Raw genomic sequence first — 27,387 nt, 5'->3', positions numbered from 1 at the left:
GGAAAATGCCCAATAATTGGGAAACAGCTTCTTGTTGTTCCGCAGAGACGTATATTTGCTGTTAACTACTGTTGAACTGTCTGGACTTTATGATCGACGTCCTGTCTGTCCAATCACAGGCCGCGTGTGCTTCAGCTCTTAGCCAACCAGAGCATTGGGGCGAGGCGCGAAGGGCGGTTAATGTGACGCAATGCTGTGTCGGACTCTGATTGGCCTTTGATCCTCATGAAGGATATTATTGGCTAAGCGGTAAATTTGAAAACAACCCGTCGTTGCAAACATGCAGTTATCGGAGCGGGGTTAGTTAGCGATGAAAAAAAGACAGTATCTTCAGCTCTAAGGGGTTAATAGTTTTATTACAGAGTTTTAAATGAGTCTAGTTTAACCGTAAACATTTATCCTCGGACTTTTTGTGTTCAACAGGAAGAAGCGATGGACATCAACTCTTATTTTCAGTAAGTAGCATGCTAGCATGTCAGAGAGTGTATTAGCCAAGATATTGTTTATGATTTCTAGGTCCCCTTCACTTCGTTTATTGTTTTTCTCACATGATTGTTTTTAATAATGGCATGTGTCTAACAGAGTTGTGTGATTTGCTTCTGTGTGCTGGTGTTTTCCTGAAGCGCTAGTACAGTATGAGAGCTGGCTGTGGTGTATTCACACAGTGTTCGGATGTTTACAGTATGCTGTATAAAGAGTTATTACCTCAAGAGTGCTCCACACAGTAAACCGACACATCTGTAGACTTGTGTCATTGGTCCTAATGTCTCGATCGACTCAATCCCAGCAGCTGAGTCCTGAGACATCTTCAAGAAACACTCCTCTTCCATCTTCATTTGACCCTAACTCTAGCACTCTATTCTAATTCTATCTTATCTATTTGTTGACTTGACCCTCTAAAACCTGCTCTCTATTCGTTTCCTAAATAAAAAATGTGTGTTTGTGTGAGAGAGAGAGAGTGTGTGTGTGTGTGTGAGTGAGTGAGGGAGTGTGTGTGTGTGTGTGAGGGAGAGAGAGAGAGTGTGTGTGAGAGAGAGAGAGAGTGTGTGTGTGAGAGAGAGAGAGAGAGTGTGTGTGTGTGAGAGAGAGAGTGTGTGTGTGTGTGTGTGTGTGTGAGAGAGAGAGTGTGTGTGTGTGTGTGTGTGTGTGTGAGAGAGTGAGTGTGTGTGTGAGAGAGAGAGAGAGAGAGAGAGAGAGTGTGTGTGTCACCCTGGAGCAGAAAACCAGTCATTCGAAATTGAGATGTATACTGTATCATCATAAATAATCTCTCCATTGATGTATGGTTTATGATTAGACAATATTTGGCTGAGAAACAACTATTAGAAAATCTGGAATCTGAGGGTGCAAAAAAAATAGGTTTTGATATATTTACAGTAGGAAATTTACAAAATATCTTCATGGAACATGATCTTAATATCCTAATGATTTTTGGCATAAAACAAAAATAAATAATTTTATACTGTAGTCAAGTTGAGCTTTATTGTCATTCTGCTACATGTGTGGACATACAGTGGAACGAAAAGGTCTCGCAGGACCACGGTGCTACATACTAGTTAAACATAAGATAAACATACAACAATGCAAGTATAAGAGAAAAACTAAAAATAGTAGTTATATACTATAACTAGTATATCTAGTTGCCTAGACATACTGTACAAGAACTTTACATATATACTGTACATGAAATTATGCAAAAAAACAAACAAATTGTATATATTTCGTATATTGAATTGTTGTATGTATATACTGTATATGCGTGTCTTTATACATAATAAGTAGATACACAGAAATACACAGAACACACACGTGTGTAAACAAATTTTATTTTGAATGCGATTTAATCGTTTGAAAGCACTTATATACTATATATATATATATATATATATTTTGATTGCTTCCATTGTCATCATTTGTACATCGCTTTGGATTAAAGCATCTGCTAATTGACTAAATGTGTTCCTGTTCATCATCTGACTTCCAGGGCCTTTGAGGTGAGCGTGCGCAGCTATGCTGGAGATGACCCGCTAGATCCTTGGGATAAGTAAGAACATCTTTAATGTCTTTATTATGGTTCTAAAATGAGCCCAGTTTCTGCCTGTTACACGCGCCTGGTTTGTGCTGTGACAGGTTTGTGCAGTTTCTGGATAGCAAGCTGTCGCTGGAAGAGGGGAAGGGCATGTCTGTGGTGCTGGAGCGCCTGGTGCAGACCTTCCTTCAAGATGAGCAATACCACAACGACCCGCGATACGTCGCTCACTGCATCAGATGTGTAGGTTCACTCGCATTCGCTCGCAGTCACTGCTTTGAAGATTTGCTCTTGGAGATGAATGCAGTGCTTCCTCTCTGTGCAGGCCAATTTCTGCAGTGATCCCATCGAGGTGTACAGCTATCTGCACGGCCGGGGTGTGGGGACGCAGACGGCGGCGCTCTATGTTGACTGGGCCTGTCAGTTTGAGAAGAGAGGCCAGCTGCCCCAGGCTGAGATGGTGTACCAGAGAGCTCAGGAGAACAAGGCTCAGCCACAGGACAGTGTGCTGCAGCAGTACATGTGAGTGAGCCAGAACGGCCCGGGAACATCAGCCTCTGCTGAGGAGTTCACACTCCTCGCTTCACCCAGGAATAAAAAACATTTCTACTGTGTTTTTTGAACACAAAATATATTTTGGAAGTCAGTGGCTACCATCCACTGTTTGGTCACTCACATTCTTCAAAATATCATCTTTTGTGCTCCACTGAAGAAAGAAACTCAATACATGTTTGCAACAACATGAGGCTGAACTATCCCTTCAAAATGCATGCATCTTTCAATAATAAAAATACTGAGCCCCTCGATATGTGTTGTTGAGCTGTGTTGTGTTTGCAGGGTTTTGCAGGCCCGGATGTCTGTGAGTGCTCAGACAGCAGCATCAGGTAGAGTAGCTTGTGCTTGTGCTCCATCAGTGGTTATGCTGTGAGCGAGGAGAGTAACCTGTACCCTGCTGTCTCTTGACCGACTCAGATCATGTGCGGCAGCCTCTGCAGAACTCCCAGCTGGTGAACCAGAACCCCAGACAGAGAGACGCTGCTCAAGACCAGCGCAAGGTACTGCTCCCGTCTGCTACTGCAGATCTCCAGGTCATCAACGTTAAGGTTGAAGTAACGGTTCAATCAAAAAAACTGTGATTTAAATTTTTTAACTGCGTGTCGTTCAAAGCCGCATGACTGATGTGTGTGGAACAAAAAGAGGGGTGTATTACGCTGGGAGTTCTGAGGTGTGGGCAAAGGAAAGGGAAATATGATGTTCAGCGCTAGTCAGCTGAAGCCAAAAAGCAGATCTTAAAGTCTTAATTTGCTCTTCTTAAATCAGAGTAGAAAGTTTTAGATTTATGAAGTCATGGCACAAACTTATGCATGAACTACAAACAAAAACAAAGAAAATGAATATGTTTGTCAGTATTTTTGTTTTGTTTTCCAGTACAAATATCTAACATCCTTAAATCAAGACACATTTACTTGAGCTTCAAACTGAACATATGTGACCCTGGACCACAAAACCATTCATACGGGTCATTTTTATGAATTAATAATCTTTCCATTGATGTATGGTTTGTTATGATCGGACAATATTTGGCTGAGATACAACTATTAGAAAATCTGGAATCTGAGGGAGCAAAAAAATCTAAATATTGAGAAAATCTCCTTTAAAGTTGTTCAAATGAAGTTCTTAGCAATGCATATTACTAATCAAAAATGAAGTTTTGGTATATTTACAGTAGGTAATTTACTAAATATCTTCATGGATCATGATCTTAATATATATATCCTAATGATTTTTGGCTATTGCTACAAATATACCCCAGCGACTTAAGACCGCTTGTGTTTGTGCTCCAGGGTCACATATGAAGTCTTGTTTTCTGAGAAACTGAACAACATTAAGTAGTTTATGCTTAAAATAAGAACTAATATCTGCCAGTGACGCATGAAAACTTTTTAATTTGATTTGCTTTATTATTAACCCATTTTGTGTCAGTTTCTCATCAAACAGACATTATTTAATCATTTTGCTTGAAGTAAATTGATCTTGATTTGAGAGGCATTTGCACTAGAAAACATGTGTATTTCATCTTGGGGGAACAAACTTCATGCATGTGTTGTTTTTTGGACATCTGTTGATGATGCTGTAGTGTGCTTTTTATTTTTATGCAGTCGTGCACAGGAGAGCAGTGAGTGCAGTCAAGGTCTTTGCTAATTGATTGATTAATTACATTTTTGACCAAACCAAATGACATGCCTTCAGAACACTGCACAAGTTGCATTGGCTTATTTTATGAGACTTGTTTTCCATCCTCCTTAAAGTGTTTACCGTTTAACCACAGCATTTCAGTAAGCGTGAGGTTGTTGTTGTTGCAGGATCCGGAAGTGTCCTCTCCTGCTCCTAAAATGGTACGCATGTAAGTGTTTGACGCTGGATTCATTTCCAATAGTTCATGTCAAACCCCTCCGCTGTCAGTTCTGAGGTTCAGTGGAGGTTTGTGCAGTGTTGATGATGATGATAGTGTTGTAAATGATCCCCATTCTCAGAATCTCGCGCTCTGAGAATAACCCGGTCCGGCCGGCCGGCGGTAGCAGCGTGGAGAGTGTGTCCATGTACTGTGTGAATGAGCTGCAGTGTGAGGGATCGGAGCTGTCTTTTGAGGAGCTCAGAGCCAGACGCTACTTTGCTAAACGTAGCCAACAGGAGGAACAGCGCCAACTGGGTGAGAAGACCTTCCCACACTACACATGCATCGATCAAACCACTTGCAGAAATGTGTCTCTGCATCAGTGTCTCAGCAATGGATGCTCTGCAGTGAATGGGTGCCGTCAGAATGAGAGTCCAAACAGCTGATAAAAACATCACAATAATCCACACCACTCCAGTCCATCAGTTAACATCTGGAGAAGACAAAAGATGAAACGCATCCAGCATTAAGATGTTTTTAACTCAAATACGAGTCCATAATCCATAATAACTCTTCCTCCAGTGAAAAAGTGTTCTGGTCTGAATCAGGAGAGAAATCTGCAGATCAAGCAGCGTTTACAAGACAAAACAGATCTAAACTAATATATGGCTGGATTTTGATGCGAGAGACAACAGCAGATGGACTTCTTCACTGGAGGAAGAGTGATTATGGAATTGTATTTTAGTTTAAAACATCTTAAAGTCCCCCTGTAGTAAAAATCTAATTTGTTGTTTATTTGTCTATGTCAGGGATGGGTAACCTCAGTCCTGTGTGCCAGTGCCAGTGTCCTGCAGAGTTTAGCTCCAACCCTGAAAAACCCTCACCTGCCTGTAGCTCTAGTTATCCTGAAGAGCTTGATTAGTGTGTTTGATTAGGCTTGGAGCTAGACTCTACAGGACAGCGGGGTTGTGGCTAGAAGGGATACAGCTCCAACCGGAAATGAACAATTAAATCAATTGCATACCTAATTAGATTGTTTTATTAACGTCTACACCTACCCTAAACCTACCCCTTACAGCAGTGCTTCTCAAAGTCCGGACTCCGGTCTGGATCCGGACCCGGAGGGAATTCAATCCGGACCCGCTTCTATTTCATATTTCAAGAACACTAATTATATTTCCTACTTCGATAAACGCACGTTAAACTTGTAAATCATTTGTTTATTTATTCTTATTTTTTTATGTCTTTTGGAGAAGGTCCGAAATTGCAGGCGAGATATTGAAACTTTTCCTTCATGACGTTGTCATCATGACATCCAGTGAGCGTATGACGTTTGACGTAATCGGGCGACATTTCACCGCTAATATTTTAATTTTTTTGTTTTGTTTTGCTATCACTTATATTATGGCAATTTGTCTTATAGCAGTGCCCAGTGTATACATTTATTTGTGGCGGCTTGTCACAATATCAAAACTGACCGCTACAAATAGATTTTCCAAAAGGCTTATACTTCGTTGAATAAACTGAGCACTGCGCGTTTCAAAAATAAAATGCTGCGAGGGTGTTTTTATATGACTGTATCTTTTAAAAGAACCGTCCGTTTTCTTCAGAAAAGCTTTGATGCTAATTTTCATTTGGTCTTTCCTGTAATGGCTGATAAAGTAGCGCTTATTTGATTACAGTTACCGGGGAAACAGCTATATATCACGCTCCAACAGCGCCTCCTGCTGGCAGAGAATCAACTTGCATTTGCTAGTCTGCGGGAAACACTGGTGTCTGTCAGCAAACATAAACAAAAAAGCATGCTTCAGAACTGTTTTGAGAAGGTGCTTAAGTTTTGAGCCATGTATTATTACTATGAATTAGGCTACTACTACTACTATTACTATCTTGTGCCCTGCAATAACCATTTACGCAAACTCTCTTTTGATATAAAGGGAAAAAAAGAGAAAATCGGCCCAAAAAATCAGCATCATGTATCGGCCATAGGCTGCCCTGATTTCTAAATATCGGCATTGGCCAGAGAAAAAACATTATAGGTCGACTTCTACTGCTGACACTTAAATTAATTGTTTTGCCACTTTTGCACTTGTTATTAAAGTATTTTGAATGCAAAGGGAACCTTTTTTTTTTTTTTAAATGAGTGTTTATTTGTTATATGTTATGTATGTTTATTAAAAACACGTTTTGTAATAACCAATTGTTCCGGACCTTTGACACTGATGAAAATTCAGATTTGGACCTTTGAATGTAGACTTTGACAACCCCTGCCTTACAGGAATGAAAGTAGTAACTATTGTCGTACAGTGTGACAAATTGCGCTGTACTGATGTGCGCATGCTCGGTAGCGCCATACATATCCCTTCTAGCCTTTACCAGACAGCGGCTCTCCAGGACCGGCGTTGCCTGCCCCTGGTCTATGTGGTATTTAGACAAACCATGAGCCAATCCTTTAATCAACAGAATTGACGAGTATTTTCTCCTTAAAACTGTAGTTTACCAAAGGCTGTCCCAGAAACATGGTTTGAAACGGGCTTTTTTTTTTTTTTTTTGCTACGTCGCAAAATTCTATAACCAATCACATCAAGGGATAGATTCCTATCATTAGCATACCATACCAACATGCAGATCAACCAGTGTGTCTAATTTGATATTTGCACAATTATTGTTATTAGTCAGTGTTATCATGGTAATGTAGCAGCGATGTATTACGCCGCCTCTGGCCATTTGTAAAAAATGCAACGTGTTTTTTTCCCTGTTTCTCAAAGTAAAAATTAGCTTATAAATTGCATGCAAAATATACCAATAGTATTACCAGCACAAAACCAAAAATAAAATAGAGCAGGGTGTAGTTTCATACATTCACAGAGCGAGCTTTGGTTCCTTGCCGCTGTCGCCTCTGGCTTGCTCAGTGCTTGATTTCTAGCGATTATCGTCAGTTTGATTTCACAGATACTATTCAAACTAAACTGAGCTAGACAATGAGATCTCTGAACTCAATGAAATGCCTTTAACTGAAAATTGAGTGTTTAATCTTATTATTATACATTTCTGACACTCTATCCTCCAGTTTGATACTGTTAAGTGCTTTGACACAATCTGTATTGTTAAAAGCGCTATAAATAAAGCTGACTTGACTTGTCATTCAAGCTGTTTCAAGGCATGAGAACATTTTCACAAGTAAAAACATTTAAATGTCATTTTGACAGATGAGTTTTAAGGGATACAATTTTTACAGGGGGATTTTAATGATGGATTTGTTTCTTACAAACATGTCTTCAAGATGTTTATTGATGTGTGGATTATTGTAGTGTTGATGGGCACTTTATCGACAGGTTGTGTGAAATTGCACTGCATACGCTACCGATGGGTCGGATCTAAACGGTGTTTAGTCTCCTCCTGTGGCGTGCGTTTCTGTCATTATAAATGGAGCTCAGTGGAACTTACACCTGTAGTTGGCTACACACGGAACCTCACGAGGACCAAGTAGAACCTGTATCTGTGCAGATCTTTTCTTCCATCTCTTATTTGCTTGCTGTAATGACTGTTGTTTGATCAGCTGAGAAGCAGCACAGGCTTTGGGAAGAGGAAGAGGAGGTGAGGAAGATGAAGCAGCTCTTGGATGATCTGGAGAAGAACGTGACTCTACAGCCAGCAGAGCAGAGAAATCCAGCAGCCGCTTCTCTTACGGTAAATATCTCGTGCTGACTAACACACCCTGCTGTCGGGAATAATGCCTCGGTGAGGACAGTCTCCCACCGATCAATAACACGGTGTTACTATTACATTACATGTGTGTGGCTTATGAATGAATAAAATGAAAGATCTGTGGATTTCCCCCTTACTTTACTATGAAGGGTTGGTTTGTCCATTTATTTTTAATGACAAACACAACAAAACAAAGACAAGCTCGCTTACATAAACACAAATATTGTCAAATAGCCGGTTTGCTTTTGGCTTTGACAACAAATCCATGGGGACTGAGCGTGACTCGAGGCTGCGCATTGCTGCTAAAACCAGCAGTGTGTATAAATACTGGCCAGCAACACTCCTAAATAAAAAGCTCGCTGATTTTAGGTTTGAAAATGCTTAATATAAAACAGAAATGAGATTAATATTAGCATTGTATTTTAAAATAAAGTACAATAATAGTATTGTAGTTAACCTATATTATTACTACTGTTATTTATTAAAAAAAAATTGATAGTTACATGTAAAGGGATCGTTAACCTAAAAACGAACATTCTTTCATTAATTACTCACCCTCATGTCGTTCCAAACCCGCAAGACCTTCATTCATCTTCAGAACACACATTGATATTTTTGATGGACTCAGAGCTTTCTGACCCTCTGTAGACAACAAGGGCACTACGTTCAAGGCACAGAAAGCTGGTAAGAACATTAACAATCTGACTGTCTTTGTTGTCTGTGGAGGGTCAGAAAGCTGTCGGATTTCATCATTAATATCTTAATTTGTGTTCTGAAGAGGAACGAAGGTCTTGCGGGTTCGGAACGACACAGAGGTGAGTAATTAATGACAGAATTTTCATTTTTGGGTGAGCTAACCTTTTAATGGGTCACAGTGTGAGCACCAAACCAAATCTCCAGGTGCTCATGACTGAAAAACTTCATCCCTACACAAATGAAGTTGACTTGATTAATTCTTCCTCCACACATGTAGTTCTTGGTTACATTAGCAGAAGTTGTTTCAGAGAGTGTAGAAGTAATTATACTTTGAATGTTGTTTTGTCTTTATGATAATGTGCAGGGAGCGGTGTTACAGCAGGTTGAAGCCCCTGAGCTGGTGTGGTCCTCCAGGCTCCAGACCGAGCTCTCCGCAGGGTATGCTGGGACACGGGGAAGCAGTGTGGCCGAGTCAAGCCATCCACTGACGGCTCCGTTACCCAGTGCAGCCTGCCAGAGTCTGCTGGGACAGACGGACAGAGCACCCGAGAGCACAGCAGTGCCACGCCACAGCACGTCCCTGATCCAGAGCGACAACCCCGAGCCGTGAGTGCCAACCACACATCATCTGCCCTAACACAGCTGCACTTACTCGCTTCACGGGTTATGGAAACACAACACTTCATCCTAAAACTTAAAATTACAGTAAAAGGTCCTCACCTTCAGGCCATCCCAGATGTAGATGGGTTTGTTCATCATATTTGGAGAAATGTGTCACTGCATCACTGGCTAAGCAGTGCATCCTCTGCAGTGAATGGGTGCCGTCAGAATCCATAATCTGTAATAACACTTCCGTGAGTGCAAGAGTTGTCACATCAGTGTTGTCCACCGATCAATGAGCAAATTGAAGGGCTGTGGGGTCAAATATATAATTTATGAGTCTAGGTCATGTTCTACATTACCAAGGTGTACCTTCTGAACCTTAGATTATAAAACAAACAACAGACTGTTCAAATCACAAAATTATAAATTATACTACAAATTGTAGGACTCAATTTTTTTTAAAATAGAAAAATAGGGAAGTTTGGCTTACTGCTCAGTAACTTAGTCTTGGCAAAATAGTCTTAAAACTAGGAATAGGCATTTTTCAAAAATATAGACTGTTCATTGGGGCACGTGCCTGGGGCCCGTTCTTCGTACGTTGTTTATTACATCCGAGATTAATTGAAGGATGCTGGATCTTCTAATCCTGATAACTGATCTCTGGCTAATTTGGTTCTTCAAACGAATTTGTGGATTAGATTCAAATATCTGGATTAAGTTGTCTAAGATCACTGCGTGTTCTCGTGTTTTCTGAAAGGGCCGATGTATCAATACTCAAAACCACGATCAGCAACGCAGCGATTGGCTGGCGGCAAGACAGCGACGTAATGACATCATATCATTAAAACAGACACCTGACGGAAAACTTCACATTTCTGGACTTTTATAAGGAAACAGACAAGCAAACAAAACTATATAAATGGTATAATAGATAAATGAAATGTGCACTATTTTTAATTTATTTGTCATTTTTATTTTTTACACGATTCCCAGGTATTTATATTCATGATTTCTAGTATTTGTACTGGCTTTACATGTTTATTTCAATGTTGTAATTAGCAATTCATTTAATTTTATATTTGAAGCAGATTGCTTAAGTGACAGCATTAATTAAAGTTTCTTAGAGATCGTTATCTGCATATCTTGTGCTCTCCCATAATGTCATCTCTCAAATTAATGCACAGCTCAGATTAACTGTATAATTGTGTTAGAGTCTTACACACATGCTATAAAGCAATTATTTCATCACTAATAACTCTTTCAATGAGTATAGCTGTGTCTATAGCATTACAGACTACACAACGTTGTTGTATTTTCAAATTCATTTTTATTATTTTAAATGATTGTCCCTGGCCCGGTCTGTGTGTTTGATCGGTCTGGCTAGCAGCGCCGACTACAAACGCAGCTAAAATTACGGTGATGAGCAGACTGAAGTTGGGCTCAGGTTGTTGTGCTGTGGGATGCAATGTTTCCCATCATGCAAAGCCCTTTGAAGTGGCTTTGAAGCATGTGCTTCTCCTGTTTGCATTGTTTCCCGTGTTCTTGTTGGGGGAAAAAAGCCATCAAACTCAGTGATGCAGAAGAGCTGCTGAAGTAGCCTAATGTGGCAGATGCATCGCGTATGAAATGTTGCATGCATTATTTTTCATATCAGTATTAACGTCTCCTACTTGTACTACCACTGAACAACAATGGAGGTGACAGTCAGTCGGTGTGGGACTAGCCCCGCTCTTCCTTCACTGTGATTGGATGGCTGACTGACTGAAAACTGACAGTGATGAGTGGCGCTTTTTGACCAAACTTGATTTATTGGTGCTTTTTTGTGCAAAAAATGTGGCTTTCCCATTGAAAGCTATCATGTGCCGCCGTTTTTCTTCATTCGACTGGTCATGACATTCCGATGTTTGTATTTCATATGATTCCTCAGTTTCATTTGACACAGTTAGCATGCTCAGGATTTATGAGTGATTTACTACATTTATAGTCACCAAAGCAACATTTTAGCACAATTCCCATAGCATTTTGTTTTTTGAATAATTATTGTAGATATAATATTTGACTAATTCGTGCACACCCCTACTTAAATCCCAACATGAAAGTCCGTTGAACATGATCCTGCCTTAAAAACCTGTGGTGTATTTTTGACTCATGAATGTCTACATATAGAATTTTAAATCTAAATTCAACATCCTATAGCAAATCTTTCAAGGTGGTTATTTTAGTCATAATTGCATTGTTTCTGATGTGATTTGCCTTTTCGACACACTGTACTTTGAGTCTTGGTGCAAAAAGCAAGTACTGATGTGTGCTGAAATAGTAAACATTTGCTTCTGTACCGCAAAACTGAATGCACTTTGTGAAAGTATAAGAATATTTGGCAAAGATGAGACTGAAGCCCAAACTCTTGTGACGATCTGTTGCTGGAGTAGTAATGTGTGTTTCTGTCTGTAGTGAGGCGTGTGCTCGGGAAGACTCGGATGTGATTGCAGACAGTGAGTATGTCTCCTCATGAACACACTGACCCTAGAGCTCTCTCTCTCTCTCTCTCTCTCAGCATCATGTAGTCGTGGGTTCAATCACTCACATGTCTCTCTCTCTCTCTCTCTCAGCATCATGTAGTGGGTTCAATCACTCTCATGTCACTCCAAACACGTCTCTGGGTTTTGCTCATGCCACACCGTCCCGGGCTCTTCCTTCTCCCACTGTGAACACACGCGAGGCTTTAGGTAAGAACACACACTCATTTGTTTTTGTGAATCCTACACCTAAACCTACCCCTTACAGGAAACTTTCTGCATTTTTACTTTCTCAAAAAAACTCATTCTGTATGATTTATAAGCTTTTTGAAATATGGGGACATGGGGAAATGTCCTCATAAATCACCTTCTCCTTGTAATAACTATGTCATACCCATGTCATTATACACATTTGTGTCCTCACACACTCTCTCTCTCTGTCTCTCTATCTCTCTCTCTCTCTCTCTCACACACACACACACACACTCTCTCTTTCTCACTCTTTCTTCAATTCAATTTAGCTTTATTAGCATGACTGTAACACAATGTTGCCAAAGCATTAACATATATATATATATATATATATATATATATATATATATATATATATATATATATATATAAAAAATAACAACAACATGAATAATAATAAATATAATAATAAATAAATGAAGAGATAAAGTCAGTTTGAAGTTAATGATGTGTAACATCTATCATTGTGAATGGTTAATACATATTTAGCAGCTAGTGCAGCTGTTATCATCTTCTCCAAGTAAGAAGGGCATTTCCTCAATATCACTAAGTTCAGTAAATGATGGGATCAGGGCTTCAGATCTGGGGAGAAATGTGTCCCTCACATTGTGATATTTAGGACAAATCAGCAGAAAGTGTTTCTCGTCCTCTATTTGCTGTAGATCAGTGTCTACAGATCCTCTGCTCTCGCTCTGGCCATGTTTGTCTGTGTCTTCCTCTCTCTATTTCTAAATCATGGTTACTTAGAGATGGATAGAGGATTTCTTTCTTTAAATGGTTTAATGAATAAATAATTGGAAAGTTTAGTTGAGGGTTGAGTAGCATTGGAGTTTATTTTGAAGGTCAAAGTGTATTTTTAGAGATTCATCATGAGTGTCTTTTAGATTTTTGTCAATTTGTTTAATAATGGTTTTGGGGTTGAAGCTGTAGTCAGCGAGGAGCTGGGTTTTATGGACTGGCTAAAGAGCGAGTGTGTTTAGAGGATGAGATTCTGCTGAGGTTTCATTGGTGAGGAGGGCTTTATATCAGATTGAATCAGGATCAGATCGATGAACTGAACACATCTCTTCTGGATCTCAGTCTTCAGGGGGTATAAGCCTAATTCAGCTCTGCAGGCATCATTGGACGTACCTCTATGGACCCCTAAAATGTTTTTGATAATTTATAGTTGTAGTTTTTTTTTTTATTATTGAAGTTTTATCCCAATTTTTAAAATGTTCTTGGTCCCCAAATTTCACACCTGTACAGTAGAATTTGTTTAATGATTGCGGGATATAATTTAATCCATGTTTTAAGTGGCCAAACTGTGATTTGATGGCATAAAATGCCCTCCGGGTCTTCTCATTGAAGACCTTCAGAGCCAGACTGAAGCCCCCTGATGCAGAGATCTGGATGCCCAGGTAAGTGTAGCTGGTGCTGTGCTCCAGGACTTCTCCTCCGTAACTGAACTGGTATCTGCTTCCCTGAGAGCTGGCCTTCTTCTGGAACACCATGACTCTGGTTTTGTCCAGGTTGACCGTCAGAGCCCATTCCTCACAGTACTGTTCCAGCAGGGCCAGGCTGTGCTGGAGACCCTCGGCTGTGGGGGACAGCAGAACCAGGTCGTCCGCATACAGCAGGCATTTGACTTCAGAGTCGTGCAGAGCGAGGCTCTCTCTTTCATCTTCAGCCACACACTCTCTCACACCGTCAGTCTCACACACACACTCCTGAGATGACACTGTGTTTCCGCGTGACTGTTGTGGTTGATGTGTGTTGTTCTGTAGGTGTGATCATGGACATGTTTCAGGCTCCCACCCTGCTCCAGGAGTCCATGTTCAACAGCGCCGTTCTGCCGGAGGATAGTTTTGAAAAGAGCTGCAGAATCAGTATGTCTTGCTCTCTCTCTCTCTCTCACACACACACACACACACACACACGCGCGCTTCAGCCTTGTACCTGCACATCCCTAATTCATCTAATTAGAGATGCGCGATTCATTGTGAAAAGATTGTGATCTTGATTCAACACAACACGACTTTATTTCTCAGTCACAACAGTTTTGCTGCGGCTAATACATTATTAATATACGTATGGTCCAGGGCTCCAGACTTTGAACAAATGTTTGCATTTTGCAAGCTATTTCCTGCTGGATAGGGATGTAACGATTCACTCAACTCACGATTCGATTCACGATTTTGATTTCATAATTCGATTTTCTCAGTTTTTTTTACAAAGTGAGGTTGAAGACATTATACAGTAAATGAGAAAGTGTTCTTTCATAAGGCTATTGCTGCACGTTTCTTTGTGAAATTGAAATATAACAAAACTAAATTGAAATTTTAAAACAAACCCCAAATCAAAAAAGCAAGTTACACAAACAAGAAATCTCTTCATATAAACAAACTAAGGCTTTTTCTGAAACGAGAGCTGAATGAGACGCAGGTTCGCTCTCTGCCAGCAGGTGGCGCTTATCAGCAGCAATGATACAGTGTTTACCGCAGTAAACCAAGCAGCTGCGCTTATGAACACTACTGTAATATGCATCGTTCAGAGGAGAGATGAAAGGATAATACCATCTAAACTTTTCTACATTCATATAAACTCCTACCACTAATTGAATCACAATATGTTTGGCTTCTCAGCCAATTGGAATCGTCTCACAATTGAATCGATTCTCAAGCGGCTCGCTGTTAATCGTTACATCCCTACTGCTTGAGAAACTAAGTTTGTCCTGCTGGTTGTAATGCACTGATTGTGTTGTTGTTCAGGCAGTGCCCCTTCATGTGTTAAAACCCCCAGCACGACTCCATTCATGATTTACCAGGACAAAGATGAGCAGGAGAATGGAGGGTGAGACGAGGCCTTCGCTCATGCATGGATGTGAATGCTTTCTGTAAGACGCTCTGACCGTGTTCTCTCCATCTGTCCTTCAGTTCTGGCCAGGACCGAAGCGAGCCGCCACTGAGCCGAGTGCTGACGGAGATCCCAGTGTCCAAAGCCAATGTAAGCTCTGTTCTCAGCTGTAGAGTCAAAGAGGCCAGTAGTCAGCTGACATTGCCCGTCTGTGCTGCCTGCTTGATGCTGTTTGTCTTTATTAGGACACTCCAGTCAGCACAGAGTCTATGACGGATGAGAGTACCATGTGGGGAGCGCGTAACGTCTCTGTCGGCCCGTGTCCCAACCACACCCGGGACTTCGCCCTGTCTGCTCACCTGGTGTCCACACCGCTCCACCCTCATGCGCCGCACTCATGGGACATGGAGCAGGGCCCAGGTATTCAGCTGCTGTGTATCACACAGCCTTATTACCCTGCTACTCTTGAGTGCTCTGTGTTGATCTGGTGTGATCTGTGCTCTCTCAGAGGAAGCCGCAGGGGTCAGGGCCATCAGCGGCTCGGAGGAAAACCCCTACATACGACAGCCCACCAAACTCAGGTATCATCCTCACTGAACTCAAGCATGTCACGCATACAGAAGACTTGTATGTGGTCCATAATGTAGCGTATCTGCCTTATTTTGCGAGTAGGAAGTAAGCTATTTCCTATAAATTTGGAAGATGAATAATAGTAGTTGGCTTTATTTAGCAAAAAGATAATAGCAAAACGTTTTGTGCTGCAAACCTGTGTGTTTGATCATTTAAAATCTAGCAACAGCTAGAATCTCAAGCAGCATAAAGGAGTGTTTGGCAGATGGCGCCGGAAGCCTTGCAAATGCCCATTTTTATGTTAAGTAGTATGCTGTGCTAAACATTTCTGCACAGAATTAGAATAAAAATAAAAATCCGAGACTGATGACTGCATCCACTAAATTACAGGTCCCATGGCATGAAAATTTCACTTTGAGGTTTTTTAACATTAATATGAGTTCCCTTAGCCTGTCTATGGTCCCCCAGTGGCTAGAAATGGCGATAGGTGTAAAGCGAGCCCTGGGTATCCTGCTTCTCCTTTGAGTAAATGAAAGCTCAGATGGCCCGATCTGGAATCTTCCTCTTATGTCGTCATACGGGGAAAGGTTACCTCCCCTTTCTCTGCTTTGCCCGCCCATGAGAAAATGAGCTACGACCCTGCGAGGCGAGCGCAATATTTTTTTCCCTCGAGAGACATCATGGCTTGTAAATGAGCGAAGCATGGCAGTTGCTCAGAGCAACATGAAAAGCCAACAACGTAGGCTAGCATTAGCTACATGATGATAACTGTAACAGCGTACATAAACCAACTGAAGTACCCTATCCAGTGTTTCCTACAGGATTTTGTGGAGACGTCACATGTTAATTTGCATATTTATGACGTCATTGCTGAAGTTTGCGTTCAGATGGGTTTTGTCACTTCAGATGTTTTACTCTATGAACTGTCACATACTGTAACACAACTGAATGCCCAATAAAGCTGTTCACATTTACTATGGCTATATTACTGTTTTGTTTCATTCAGGGCACTGCCTGCGTCTGAGTAATAAACTGCGCATATTAACAGATGAATTATGTTCATATTTAAAAGTCCAAACAGTCAGTAAGTGACAAGTGCTTGTAAACACTGTTTTGTAAATGATTTATTGATTATTAAGGCAAACTGAAAGCGTTGCTTCTCTGCCGCTCGCTGCTCAGAACAGACGCTGAGAGAGGGACACTGCGCCGGGAGAGAGACCTCACGCTCACGGGGCAGTTCTGGAGACATCTTACAACTCAATCATAAGGTTTTTTTTTGTTTTTTTTTTAAGTCGCTGGGTTTGTTAGTATGTACCCGTTATGGGGAAAAAAAGCCACCTAAAGGCCTCTCTCCTCGCCCACCCTCCAGCTTGCCTTTCAGCTGTGCTGAAAGCAAAGATAAATGTTATTTATTAATCAGTTAAGTTTACATTAACATTAACGTGTTTAGCAGACGCTTTTTATCCAAAGCGACTTACAATGCATTCAAGTTACAGTTTTTACATTCAGCTCTTGCTTTCCCTGGGAAGTTAATATACAAATCTATTTAATAATAAATGCTCTAATAAAAACTTGTGCGGACATTTAAATTGTATACAAGGCACCCAAGTTTAAGTTTATATCAACTTTCTAATAATGCAATTGTTTCTACTTCAGTTTGTTGTTGGAATATAAACATTTAAACAGTGGCTATAATAAGTTGTTTTCGGGACAGGTTTATTCAAACATGCATTAAATGAACAAGTGAAAATATAATATGTAATACAGGGCTCTACGCTTACTTTTCTTTTTAGGAGCTCTTGTGCTCCTAATTTAAAAAATGTAGGAGCACCTCAAAAATTCTGATCAAAGATGAACCTTCCCATTAGGAGCTGATCAAAAGTGTTTCAAAGGGATTTTTGATTTTACCTTTGTAATGCCATTTTTCTAACTTTATTAAAAGCGTGTCAAATTCCAAAAAATATATTAATAAGCTTTTTATCATTTCTAATTAAAACAACAGAATAAAAACAAGTAGAATAAGATACCAATCAAATGAAATCAGTATTTAAGGAATAAATGTGTACTACAGAAGAACACACGAGTGGCTTGTAGGTGTATTTTCAGATGTTTAATGAGGCTCAGAGGTTGCATTAGTGCAATACATTCATGTTGAGGTTAATGTTTTAAATGCACAATTTTTGAATGATTTAAATAACAGAAAAGATACTTTAAAAATTAAACTAAACTGCCAGTAGGTGGCGGTATGTCACTGATTTGATCACTGAATCATTCATTTAATTGATTCGTTCGAACGGCTGATTCATTCAGGAATGAAGTAGACTGTCTTTATGAATGGGTAATTGAATCATTGACTCACTAGATTCGTTTAAAAACGCAGTTCATTTATAAACGAAACACCGCTGTGTTGGAATGGAGATGTGCAGCAGCTTGGCTGGGACTATTTTAGTTGATGAAATAGAGCAAAATAAGGTGAAAGTGTTGTAGTCAGACAATAAGTCACTTAATATTAAATTCTTGATTAATGAACTGTTATTAAACTGAACTGTTGTATTAAATTAATATCACATTTGCAAAGTCCCTTAATAATCATTAAAAGCTGTGGCTCGTCTTAGTTCATCCGATCTCACAACACTGCATTATAATCACCGATCCTTACGCTGCACAATGAATCTCTTATTTACACTCCATCTACGCTTTTCTGGGTTATAATGAGAGAATACGTCTGTGATGCATTACTCAACGCTGCAAAAACACACAAGTACGTTAGATACCTTTGAAGCTCCCTCGGCACAAACACAGATACGCTGATCGGGTCAGGGGTCAGTCCACCGGGGGTCCTAGATAGTTTCTCATAGTCACACGCAGGAGCTTTCAGTCGCACATGTAGAGCCCTGTAATATAGTGCATATTTATCAAAATCCTCTCTCTACAGGGTTTTTTAGTAAACTATTGAGTTCATGGTCATGGAATGGCTTTCCTGAGGTAACTGTGACATTATTGATCTCAAGCTGTTTATTGAAGTCTTTCTGCGGTTGATTGAGTGATTACATGAGAGATTATTCATTTCAGTAAGTTGTTCTGTTTCTGAATCCGTATCATCTGATTCCATTGAAAATAAGAAATGAATGGTGTCAGTCCAGCACTAGTGTCACACAGCGGACATGTCTACTTGTTGTAGTTTATCCATGTTGTGTGCGCAAAATAGACACTGACAGCCAAAACACCATCAGAGAGACGCTAATGAAACGTCACTGCTACTGATTTCAGCCTTTAGATCTATATGCTAACTGTTTCAGAGGAACATTTCTGTGCATCTTTAATATCATAGCAGTGCTAGTGTTCTGCTGTAGCTGATGGCCGGTGTCTGGTTTGCCTGCAGTCCGATCATGGAGCAGAGTCCGGCGGAGGAGAAGCCATCAGAGCTGGTGGAGTGCAGCATGCGCGCTCAGGGCACTATTGTTGGGGAAGGAGTGTCGTTAGCTCAGCCGAGCCAAGGGCTTTCTCTGGCCCAGCACAGCCAGAGCTCATGCAGCAGCAGCAGACTTCCCCTGGCCGCCCTGTCCTTCCCCGAGCACACGGCCCTGGTGAGCAGCGCCAGGCCGAGCTGGAGCGTTTATCAGAGCCCAGAGAAAGAGACGGACGCTCCGTGGGATCCAGACGCAGCTGGTGCTCTCCTCCTGCCCAAGAGCTCTTTTCACAGGCGCCAGTCGGGGAAGACGCCATCGGAGGAGAACCAGCATGTCCCCATGAGTCCGGAACCACACTGGTTCCAGACCAGCAGCTTGACTCTCGCAGTAGAAGCAGATCTCGATGTCATGAAGAGTCCTCCTGCAGTCTCTGAAGCCACCCAGCCCGCCTGGACCATCTACCAGAGCCCCAGGACTCCTCCGGAGACGAACCTGCTGTGGGCAATGGACCCCGAGCCCGTGGCAGACCGGGATTTAGATGTGCTCTCAGCGCTGGAGGAGGCAGATGTTCTGCTTCCCAAAAAAACATTCCAGCGGCGCAAATCAGGGCTGAAAGCGCTGCACGAGTCTCTCCTGATGAGTCCGAAACAAGCCCCTGAACCGGCTCAGGAGCCCACGAGTCCAGCCCCGGCACCAGGTATAGACTGGTTCTGCAGAAGCAGCCCTCAGCGGCCGAGTGAAGCGGATCTGGATGTGATGGCCAGCCCAGCGCAGAGCTCCAGGACCGCAGAGGCTCCCACGAGCCCCATGGACACTTCCAGAGCAGGTACGAGTAACTCACACATGAGCCGGCGTCACGCACGGTTCATCATAAAGATTGCGATCTCAATTCAAACACACACACGCAGTGTCACTTCTAAAGGACAACGGTTGGCCTGTGTGTTAAATCTTTGTAAAAGTCATACCGGAACATTGAGATCTGTGTTAGCACTGCCACTGCCACTGAGAGAGCAGTTAGCATGTTTAGGTAAGAAACAGCTTCACAAACAGTCTTTTCAACTACACAGTATTAGTTCTGTCTTACAATCATTCATATTATCACAGAAATACTGGGACGAAAGTTAGGGCTGTAACGATTAATCGCGAGCCGGTTGAAAATAGATTCATATACGTGACGATTCAAGCCGGTTGAGATGCTAAACAAATCACGATACAGTTGGAGTCGGAGCTTATATGAATGCATGTCTGACTATCTTTAGAAAAGTTTAGATGGTATTTTTCTTTTCATCTTGCCTCTGTATAATGCATATTAAAGTTCATAAGTGCAGTGCTGCTTTGTTTACAGTGGAAACCATGGAAACGCTTAAAGCGCCACCTGCTGGCAGAGACCGAATCTGCGTCTCATTCAGCTCGTCTGCCGTTTCATTTCATGCAGATTTTTATGAAGTCAGACCATTCTGTTTTTGCTTCAAATTTTGAAGTCATACAATCTAATTTAGATTAAAAACTGCTCATGCTGCATCTGTTTGGATCATGATTTAAATGCAGTGGTTGGTCTGGCTGCAGACTTGCACTCTCAGACACTTGTGCTTCCGCGCATGACGTCACTTGCAGTCTTTTTTATTTTGTTCTGTTTATTGGTTATATTTAGTTTGAATCTCTCAACATCTCTCAACAGTAGCCAGGTGGTGAAGACAAGAAAAAATCAATTAAATTACAATGTCACTTGCAATCGCCGCTATCTGCGATGTCACTTGCGTTGCCAATGGAGACGAGACGCTGTGGTGCTTAAACGATTAAAACTAATTGAGTGCAATAACGAACAGGGTCCTGCGAGTCATCTGTAGGAGAAAAAGAAAAGATCCGCAAATCCGTGGCAGAACAGCAGAATATGAACGCAATGCGTAAAGTTTCTTGTTAAGCATTTTCCTCCCGTAGAAAACCATAAACACTTAATATGGCTTAATCTATTAAAATATCAAATTCAATATACAGTTTATTAATATAATGAATATGTATATAGTATTTTCCTCCCATACCGCAAAACATTGGCCTCCGATCCCACCGTGGCTACGACATATCAGAACTCAACGCCCCAGGCTAATTTTCCAAACAGAATAAACGGTCTACACATTGTCTTTGTCCAGAAGCTATATTATGTGTTGTATTTTAAATGATTCTCTATGGGAGGAAAACGTTTAACATGCAATTTAATGCATTGCGTCCTATTAATATCACTTAATGCGTTTGGAAGAAGAGCGTGGTCGAGCTCAGCTTAGAGAGAACATTGTGTGGGAGCCCTTTTGTTGAGTTGAGAATCATGATCTCTGTTTGAGACAGAAGCTGGTGGTTCTGAATCAGCTCCGGTGTGCTTGTTTGTGCAGGCTGTGTCCAGCTGCTGTCTGACCCCTGGGATGAGCAGCTGATGGTGTCTCTGCTGTCCGACCTGCAGCCTCCTCTCTCCTCTCACCCCAACCTCACGGTCTGGAGCGGCCGCCTGCCCACCATCACGCCCAAGATGACCGTCCAGATCGGTACGAGCAGCGCCTCACCTCAGGGCACACAGCACTCCTATGAGCAGCTTCATCTTCTCTGAACCGTTTCAAAGTCTGCCATTCAAAAATTTGGGATCAGTAAGATTTTTAATGGGTTTTTTTTTTAAGTTCCTTATGCCCATCAAGACTGTATCTATTTGATCAAAAATACAGAAAAACAAATTGTCAAATATTTTGTGCAATTTAAGATGGTTTCGTGATTTTAAATTCTGGCCATCGGATTGAATCGGATCTTAAAAATGGGTTGTTCAAAAGAAAAAAAGGTTTCTGAATTTGGATCAGATCACAAAATCCAATCTTGGTTTTGATCTGGCTTAGATCCTCAGTTTGTATCGTTCAAAACAATTTAGTAAGATTGAGATACTTTTGTTAAAAAAAAACACTGATTGTGAACTACATTGGCACAATCATCAGAGATGGACCAGTCAGAAGTAGTTATTTGTGTAAGTGCAATGCAACACACTGGCATTTTTTCCTCATCATCATCATCATGTCCCTTTAGGGGCTCCGTAGAGCACTAATAATCCAGATTTGGAAATCTGAAAAAGTGTGTATCTGGATCAGGGTGATCCAATCCAGTTTTGCTTTGAAAAACCGGCACTAAAGTAAGATGGGTTTCCTGATCCTGGATAACAAAACATGGGATTTCTAGAATATTCTGATCCAGACTGAGGGCTGCACAGCTCTCCTCACGTAACGCTTGTCCCTGTGTGTCCCTCAGCCGGAGAGTCTCTGCGAGTGGACTGTGTTCTTGGACAGGGAGCGTTTGCCACGGTGTACCAGGCCACCAACCTCACCAGCACACACAAACTCTTCCTGAAGGTAATGAGAGCGCACACACACCTGATCCGTAGGTATTACTGACCCCAGAGGAGATTTCAGCACAAAACACTTGTCAATTATTTGTAGTGACTGTAAATGAGAGTACAAACATCACATTTACACTGCAGGGCTTAATGACCAATTCCCATTTTGTGGCTATATCTGATTTTTTTTGGATGACGTGCTTGCATTTCTTTTCAAAGGGACCTGTAACTGATGTGTGCATTTTACACTGCACTTGGTGAAACAAACCAAACATAGCATATGACGTCAAAATACAGAGTTTTGTTATTGACATGGAATTCTTATAGAAACGGTTTTAATACAGTAGTTGCATCTATGCATCAAATTACTTTAGTCCAGATTCTTCAGGACAGTGGTTGTGTACACAGCTCTGCTGAAAGAATACTCGCGGTTGATATTTGTTAAGCATGTTACAGCTTCTGGTTTTTACTCATTGAAACCAAATGCGTTGATCAGTGATTGTATATGAAGGGCAGGGACATGATCGAGTGTGCTTTATTTAGTGGTTTCAGTGGAATGAATGGGGAGAGTCTCCACAACAGGACTGAAGCGTTTCTGTGCATGAGCCGTCGTTCAGCCTGATTACAGAAGCAACACATTTCAGTGTCAGATCGCCTTTTATTTAACACAAATGAACAGAATTAATACTCTGCTACTCTGTTAGAGAGGTTTCATTTGTTTACACAGTCGTGTGCCAGATCTCAACATGAGAGGAAAACATCGGAATTGAGCCATGCAGTGTAAACGGCCCTAAACTCATGTTGCAGCATGATGTTCTGGTAGAAAACAAGCGAGTAGCGTCTTTTCTTGTGATCAGAGAGCAGCTATAGCTTCTGTGTGTTCCTGGTAGGTGCAGAAGCCAGCAAACCCGTGGGAGTTTTACATCGACAGCCAGCTGAACTCGCGTCTGCAGCCCAGTGTGCGGCACCTGTTCAGCACCATATACTCCGGACACCTCTTCACCAATGGCAGCGTGCTGATCGGAGAGCTGCACAACTGTGGCACACTGCTGGTGAGGCATGCACAACACTGACCAGCCAGTAACCAACACAGGCTTTTAAACATGGTGTATTCACTTAGGGGTGGGAGATATACCGGCAGACACTGTTAACCGGTGGAGGTTTTGGACTATCGTCTCGGTTGTGCTCTTACGTCAGGTTGCTGTGCGCCGTGGTCACAAAAAATGCACACACATCACAGTTTGCACACATTTAGTATTGCGATTTTTTATTTTTTTTGTACAGTCATGCACACAGCCTTGCAAAGTATACTTAATATGACTCGTACACAGATGCATGTGCTTTGCTCCAAATTGCAATACCTCTTCTGGCCTAACGGGGCCCGTGTTTGTTCAATCTCTCGCCACGAGTTAAAACCCATATAAATATCTTTATATTCTTTCATGTTACAGTTGTACAAATGAGGATATCTTCTAACCTCTGCGCACAATCTCTCGTCTATGTAGGCCTCCAAACCCGCATTCCTGTTTCTGTTTATGCAGGGGGTTAAGAAGGTTGAAGTTCTCTCTCAATTCTGAAGAAAAAAATATTAGACAACTAGACTCATGGAATAAATGAATGGAATGATTCAGTGGCTCACTCAGGATTGACTTGTTTCATTACTGGATGAATCAGTGTTTTTAAATGAATCTCTTGAATGAATGATTCAAAGACATATTTTTAACAGCCCCTTTTATCCAACAACAACAACAAAAGATGCGCACACAGGAATTGATAGGCGGAATTGACATTTAATTTTAAAACAAGTATCCGATTCCTGACCTTAAATGATTAACTGTTCAAGGACAATCAAGCAAAAATAAATACACACAGGTATCAATGTCCATGTTTGTAAGTATCCTGGGAAGCAGTCATTTAGGCCTCCAGTGAAAGTAAACAGCTGAAAAAGAAAGAGCACATCTAACTGTAGCAAGTTATATTGGATCCAGATGTTCGGTCTTAAAGGGGAAGCTGCCTAATATTCCTCCTCTCTGCCATTCATGTTAATCAAACAACGTCAGAGAAAATCTCTCACTGCTTGTTTAACTTTTATAAGAAGAAATTTAATTGAAAGTGAAAATTGTGCAGTGTTTTTGATTAAATTTATACAATGTAGCATTTATTTATTATAGTTCTTTTTTTTTTTCTTTTTTTTCTTTTTTTTTTGGCGTGTTGCCTATAATGATCTTTTAAAGTAAAGAGTAAAGTAAAGAGACTTTATTGTCATTGTAGTTATACAACGAAATTTGTTTGGTAGCTCACAGAGGCCAGCAGCAGTAAAACAAGAAAGCAGCACACAGAACATAGTAAATGTAGTAAAAGTATAACATTACTGTATAAAATAAAAAGGCACTTAGTATAATAATAGACAAGATAAATTTAAGGATAGAAATGTAACAGTATTTACAGTATAGTAGTTGAGTGCAGACATTAATGTCCCATAGAGTGAGTTTTAGTGAGTTTTTTTTAATTTTTTTAGGCTTGACTAAGTTTTTCTGTAATATTCACACTGGTGACACGAATTATGAAAATTCTATGTTATCAAGAACTGATATCATAACCATATTAAAAGCAAAAATAACTATTATGATATAAAATGACTCCTATCGTGATATAAGAGTGTGGTCATATCGCCCCTATATTCACGTAATATATTGATGTAGCCAAAAAGGTTGTGTTTTGATATTCAGCTGCTCATGAATGCATGTACTCTTTATCAGATGGTTCCCCACAAAAGCCACAGTTCTCAACCAGGGGGCCTCAAGATGATTAAAATGATTTCAAATAAGACAAAACGAGCATTGAAATAAGCTAAACGACCAAAAATGTAGATATTTCTAATTTTATTTCCTCCTCTAAACAACTGCTTTTCTTGAAGAGGCACGAGTCTTAAAAATCAGGCTCTCTCACAGACCCAGGTTTTTAAGTGTACTTTGCAGACAGTGTGGTTTGATGTCAGTCAGCCCCATGTCTGAAGTGTGCAGATCAGTGCATGCTCATCACGACACCAGCAAAACACAAGCCCTGCTCCTCGTCCTCCAGAACGCTATAAACCTGTACAAGAGCCGCAGCGAGAAGGTGATGCCGCAGCCGCTGGTGCTCTACTTCACCGTCTGCATCCTGCACATGGTGGAGCAGCTGCATCAGGCCAGGATCATACACGCCGACATCAAGCCCGACAACTTCCTACTGGGAGAGAGGTATGTGTTTCCCAGCATGCACTGCAGGAGTGTGGCCGGCGGTCTGGCGAATGACGTGTGCTGTTGCTCCCGCTCAGGTTCCTGGAGAACGACTGCTTCCAGCAGGATAACCTGGAGCACGGCCTGGCTCTGATCGATCTGGGGCAGAGCGTCGACATGACGCTCTTCCCAGAAGGCACTGCGTTCACTGCCAAGTGCATGACTTCAGGCTTCCAGTGTGTGGAGATGCTGAGCGGCCGACCCTGGACCTATCAGGTGAGCAGCATTACCTGTGCTGCTGTGCTGGTGTAAATCAGCTCTTTGTGTTCTCAATGTGCATCGTGACACAGACTCTTGTTATGATACCCACTGCTGGCTAGATGTGCAAACTGTAGTCCACTACTGATTACAAATTACATGACCAAAAGTGCAAACACTAATGATTAATTAAATCTAAACAAGTGTATACAACATTTTTTCTCAAATCTGATTGGCTGGTAAGAGTGTGATGATTAGAGTGATGATGGAGCTCCTCCACTGCTGGCGCTACTTCTTACAGCCAGTGTCATGGAGGACGCCCAAATCTGTCATATTTTAAAAATACTACTGTTTGTTACGTAATGTAGTTTTAAGAGGTTTTCAAGCCTATCAGACATTCATAGTAATGTTTTATTGTGAATATGAGATTGATCTGAAGCATGAAGGCTGTATCAGATGCAGGTAATCACTGAGAAATATAACGGATTCAGTATCAAAGATATTAATGAGTGGCAGGGCAGCACTGACACGTTTCTGTGCTCCTGAATGTGTGTGTGTGCAGCACATTATTAGAGAACGGTGATTAAACTTGGACCTACCTGTGCATTACATGCTTTTAATGCACACCTGCCGGCCAATCAGAGTCCAGTATTCAGGCAGACCATGGTTTAATGTGATTTGAGATTCGCACACTGAATGGTTTCTGTTGGACTCATGCCTTCATCCTGCTTTTCTAACAGACCGATTATTTCGGCATTGCGGGGACGGTCCACTGTATGATGTTTGGGACGTACATGCAAGTTAAAAAGGAAGGTGGCATTTGGAGAACCAATGGAGTTTTCAAAAGGTAACATGGATGCATGCTGGATGATGTGATGCAGTAGTTTTGAGGCGAGCGTAATGTTGGTTCTCTCTCTGTGTGTCAGGAACGTTCACGCTGATCTATGGCAGGACTTCTTCCACACGCTGCTGAACGTGCCGGACTGCAGCTCTCTGCCGTGTCTGCGCAGCCTCCGCCTGCGACTCAACGCCGTCCTGCAGCAGAATTACAGCAGCAAACTGCGCGGCCTGAAAAACAGGCTGGTGGTGCAGATCCTCGAGGCCCGCTCCTCACGCAGATGATGCTCCGGCTCAGGTCCTGGAGGCCCGCTCCTCACGCAGATGATGCTCCGGCTCCAGAAGCTTCGGTCCGCATTCAAACAGGTCACTTTCTGTGACACGACTGATCTCTGTTTTGCATTGCTACTTTCATTTTACTAGATTTTAAGTTGTAAAAAAAGTAAATTAAGCCTTTTGTATATTTCAATAAATCTTGGTTTACATACCCCCTTGTGTTTTTGCAGTTCATCTGTGTCACACAACATTACACTGTTGATGATAAAATGTTTGTTGGTAGCGTATTCATTCTGATGTCCAATTAACGGTCGCCTGAGGGTACTCTACGGCTATTGTCTTCTTGTCTGAGCAAAAACGCTGCTCGGGAGAGTTTCAACAGTTTCATTTTCATGCTACAAACAATAAAGTTATCAACGTGTT

General features: G+C 41.4%; 1 protein-coding gene across 2 annotated transcripts; it reads left to right on the top strand.

Moving 5' to 3' along the window:
- The first annotated feature begins 67 nt into the window (after positions 1-67).
- LOC306843823 (mitotic checkpoint serine/threonine-protein kinase BUB1-like) lies at positions 68-27,387 on the top strand. 2 transcript variants are annotated; one of them, XM_079375502.1, is made up of 25 exons: positions 68-455; positions 1,985-2,044; positions 2,131-2,272; positions 2,355-2,551; positions 2,867-2,913; positions 3,002-3,084; positions 4,393-4,433; positions 4,564-4,739; positions 7,984-8,114; positions 9,193-9,434; positions 11,883-11,923; positions 12,041-12,157; positions 13,966-14,067; positions 14,950-15,031; positions 15,115-15,184; positions 15,280-15,454; positions 15,543-15,615; positions 18,987-19,840; positions 21,399-21,548; positions 22,291-22,391; positions 23,266-23,427; positions 25,457-25,614; positions 25,692-25,869; positions 26,592-26,698; positions 26,778-27,387. In XM_079375502.1, exons 1-25 carry the CDS (start codon positions 433-435, stop codon positions 26,971-26,973), a joined length of 3,708 nt encoding a protein of 1,235 aa, XP_079231628.1. In that variant the 5' UTR covers positions 68-432; the 3' UTR covers positions 26,974-27,387. The 2 variants fall into 2 exon arrangements, with proteins under 2 accessions (XP_079231628.1, XP_079231629.1); XM_079375503.1 differs by having other exon boundaries at positions 292-455; positions 4,393-4,425.

Source organism: Barbus barbus, assembly GCF_936440315.1.
Source record: "Barbus barbus genome assembly, chromosome: 24".
Classification (NCBI taxonomy): Eukaryota; Metazoa; Chordata; class Actinopteri; order Cypriniformes; family Cyprinidae; genus Barbus; species Barbus barbus.
The sequence above is the reverse complement of the archived record's forward strand: the minus strand, read 5'-3'. Positions and strand labels throughout refer to the sequence as shown.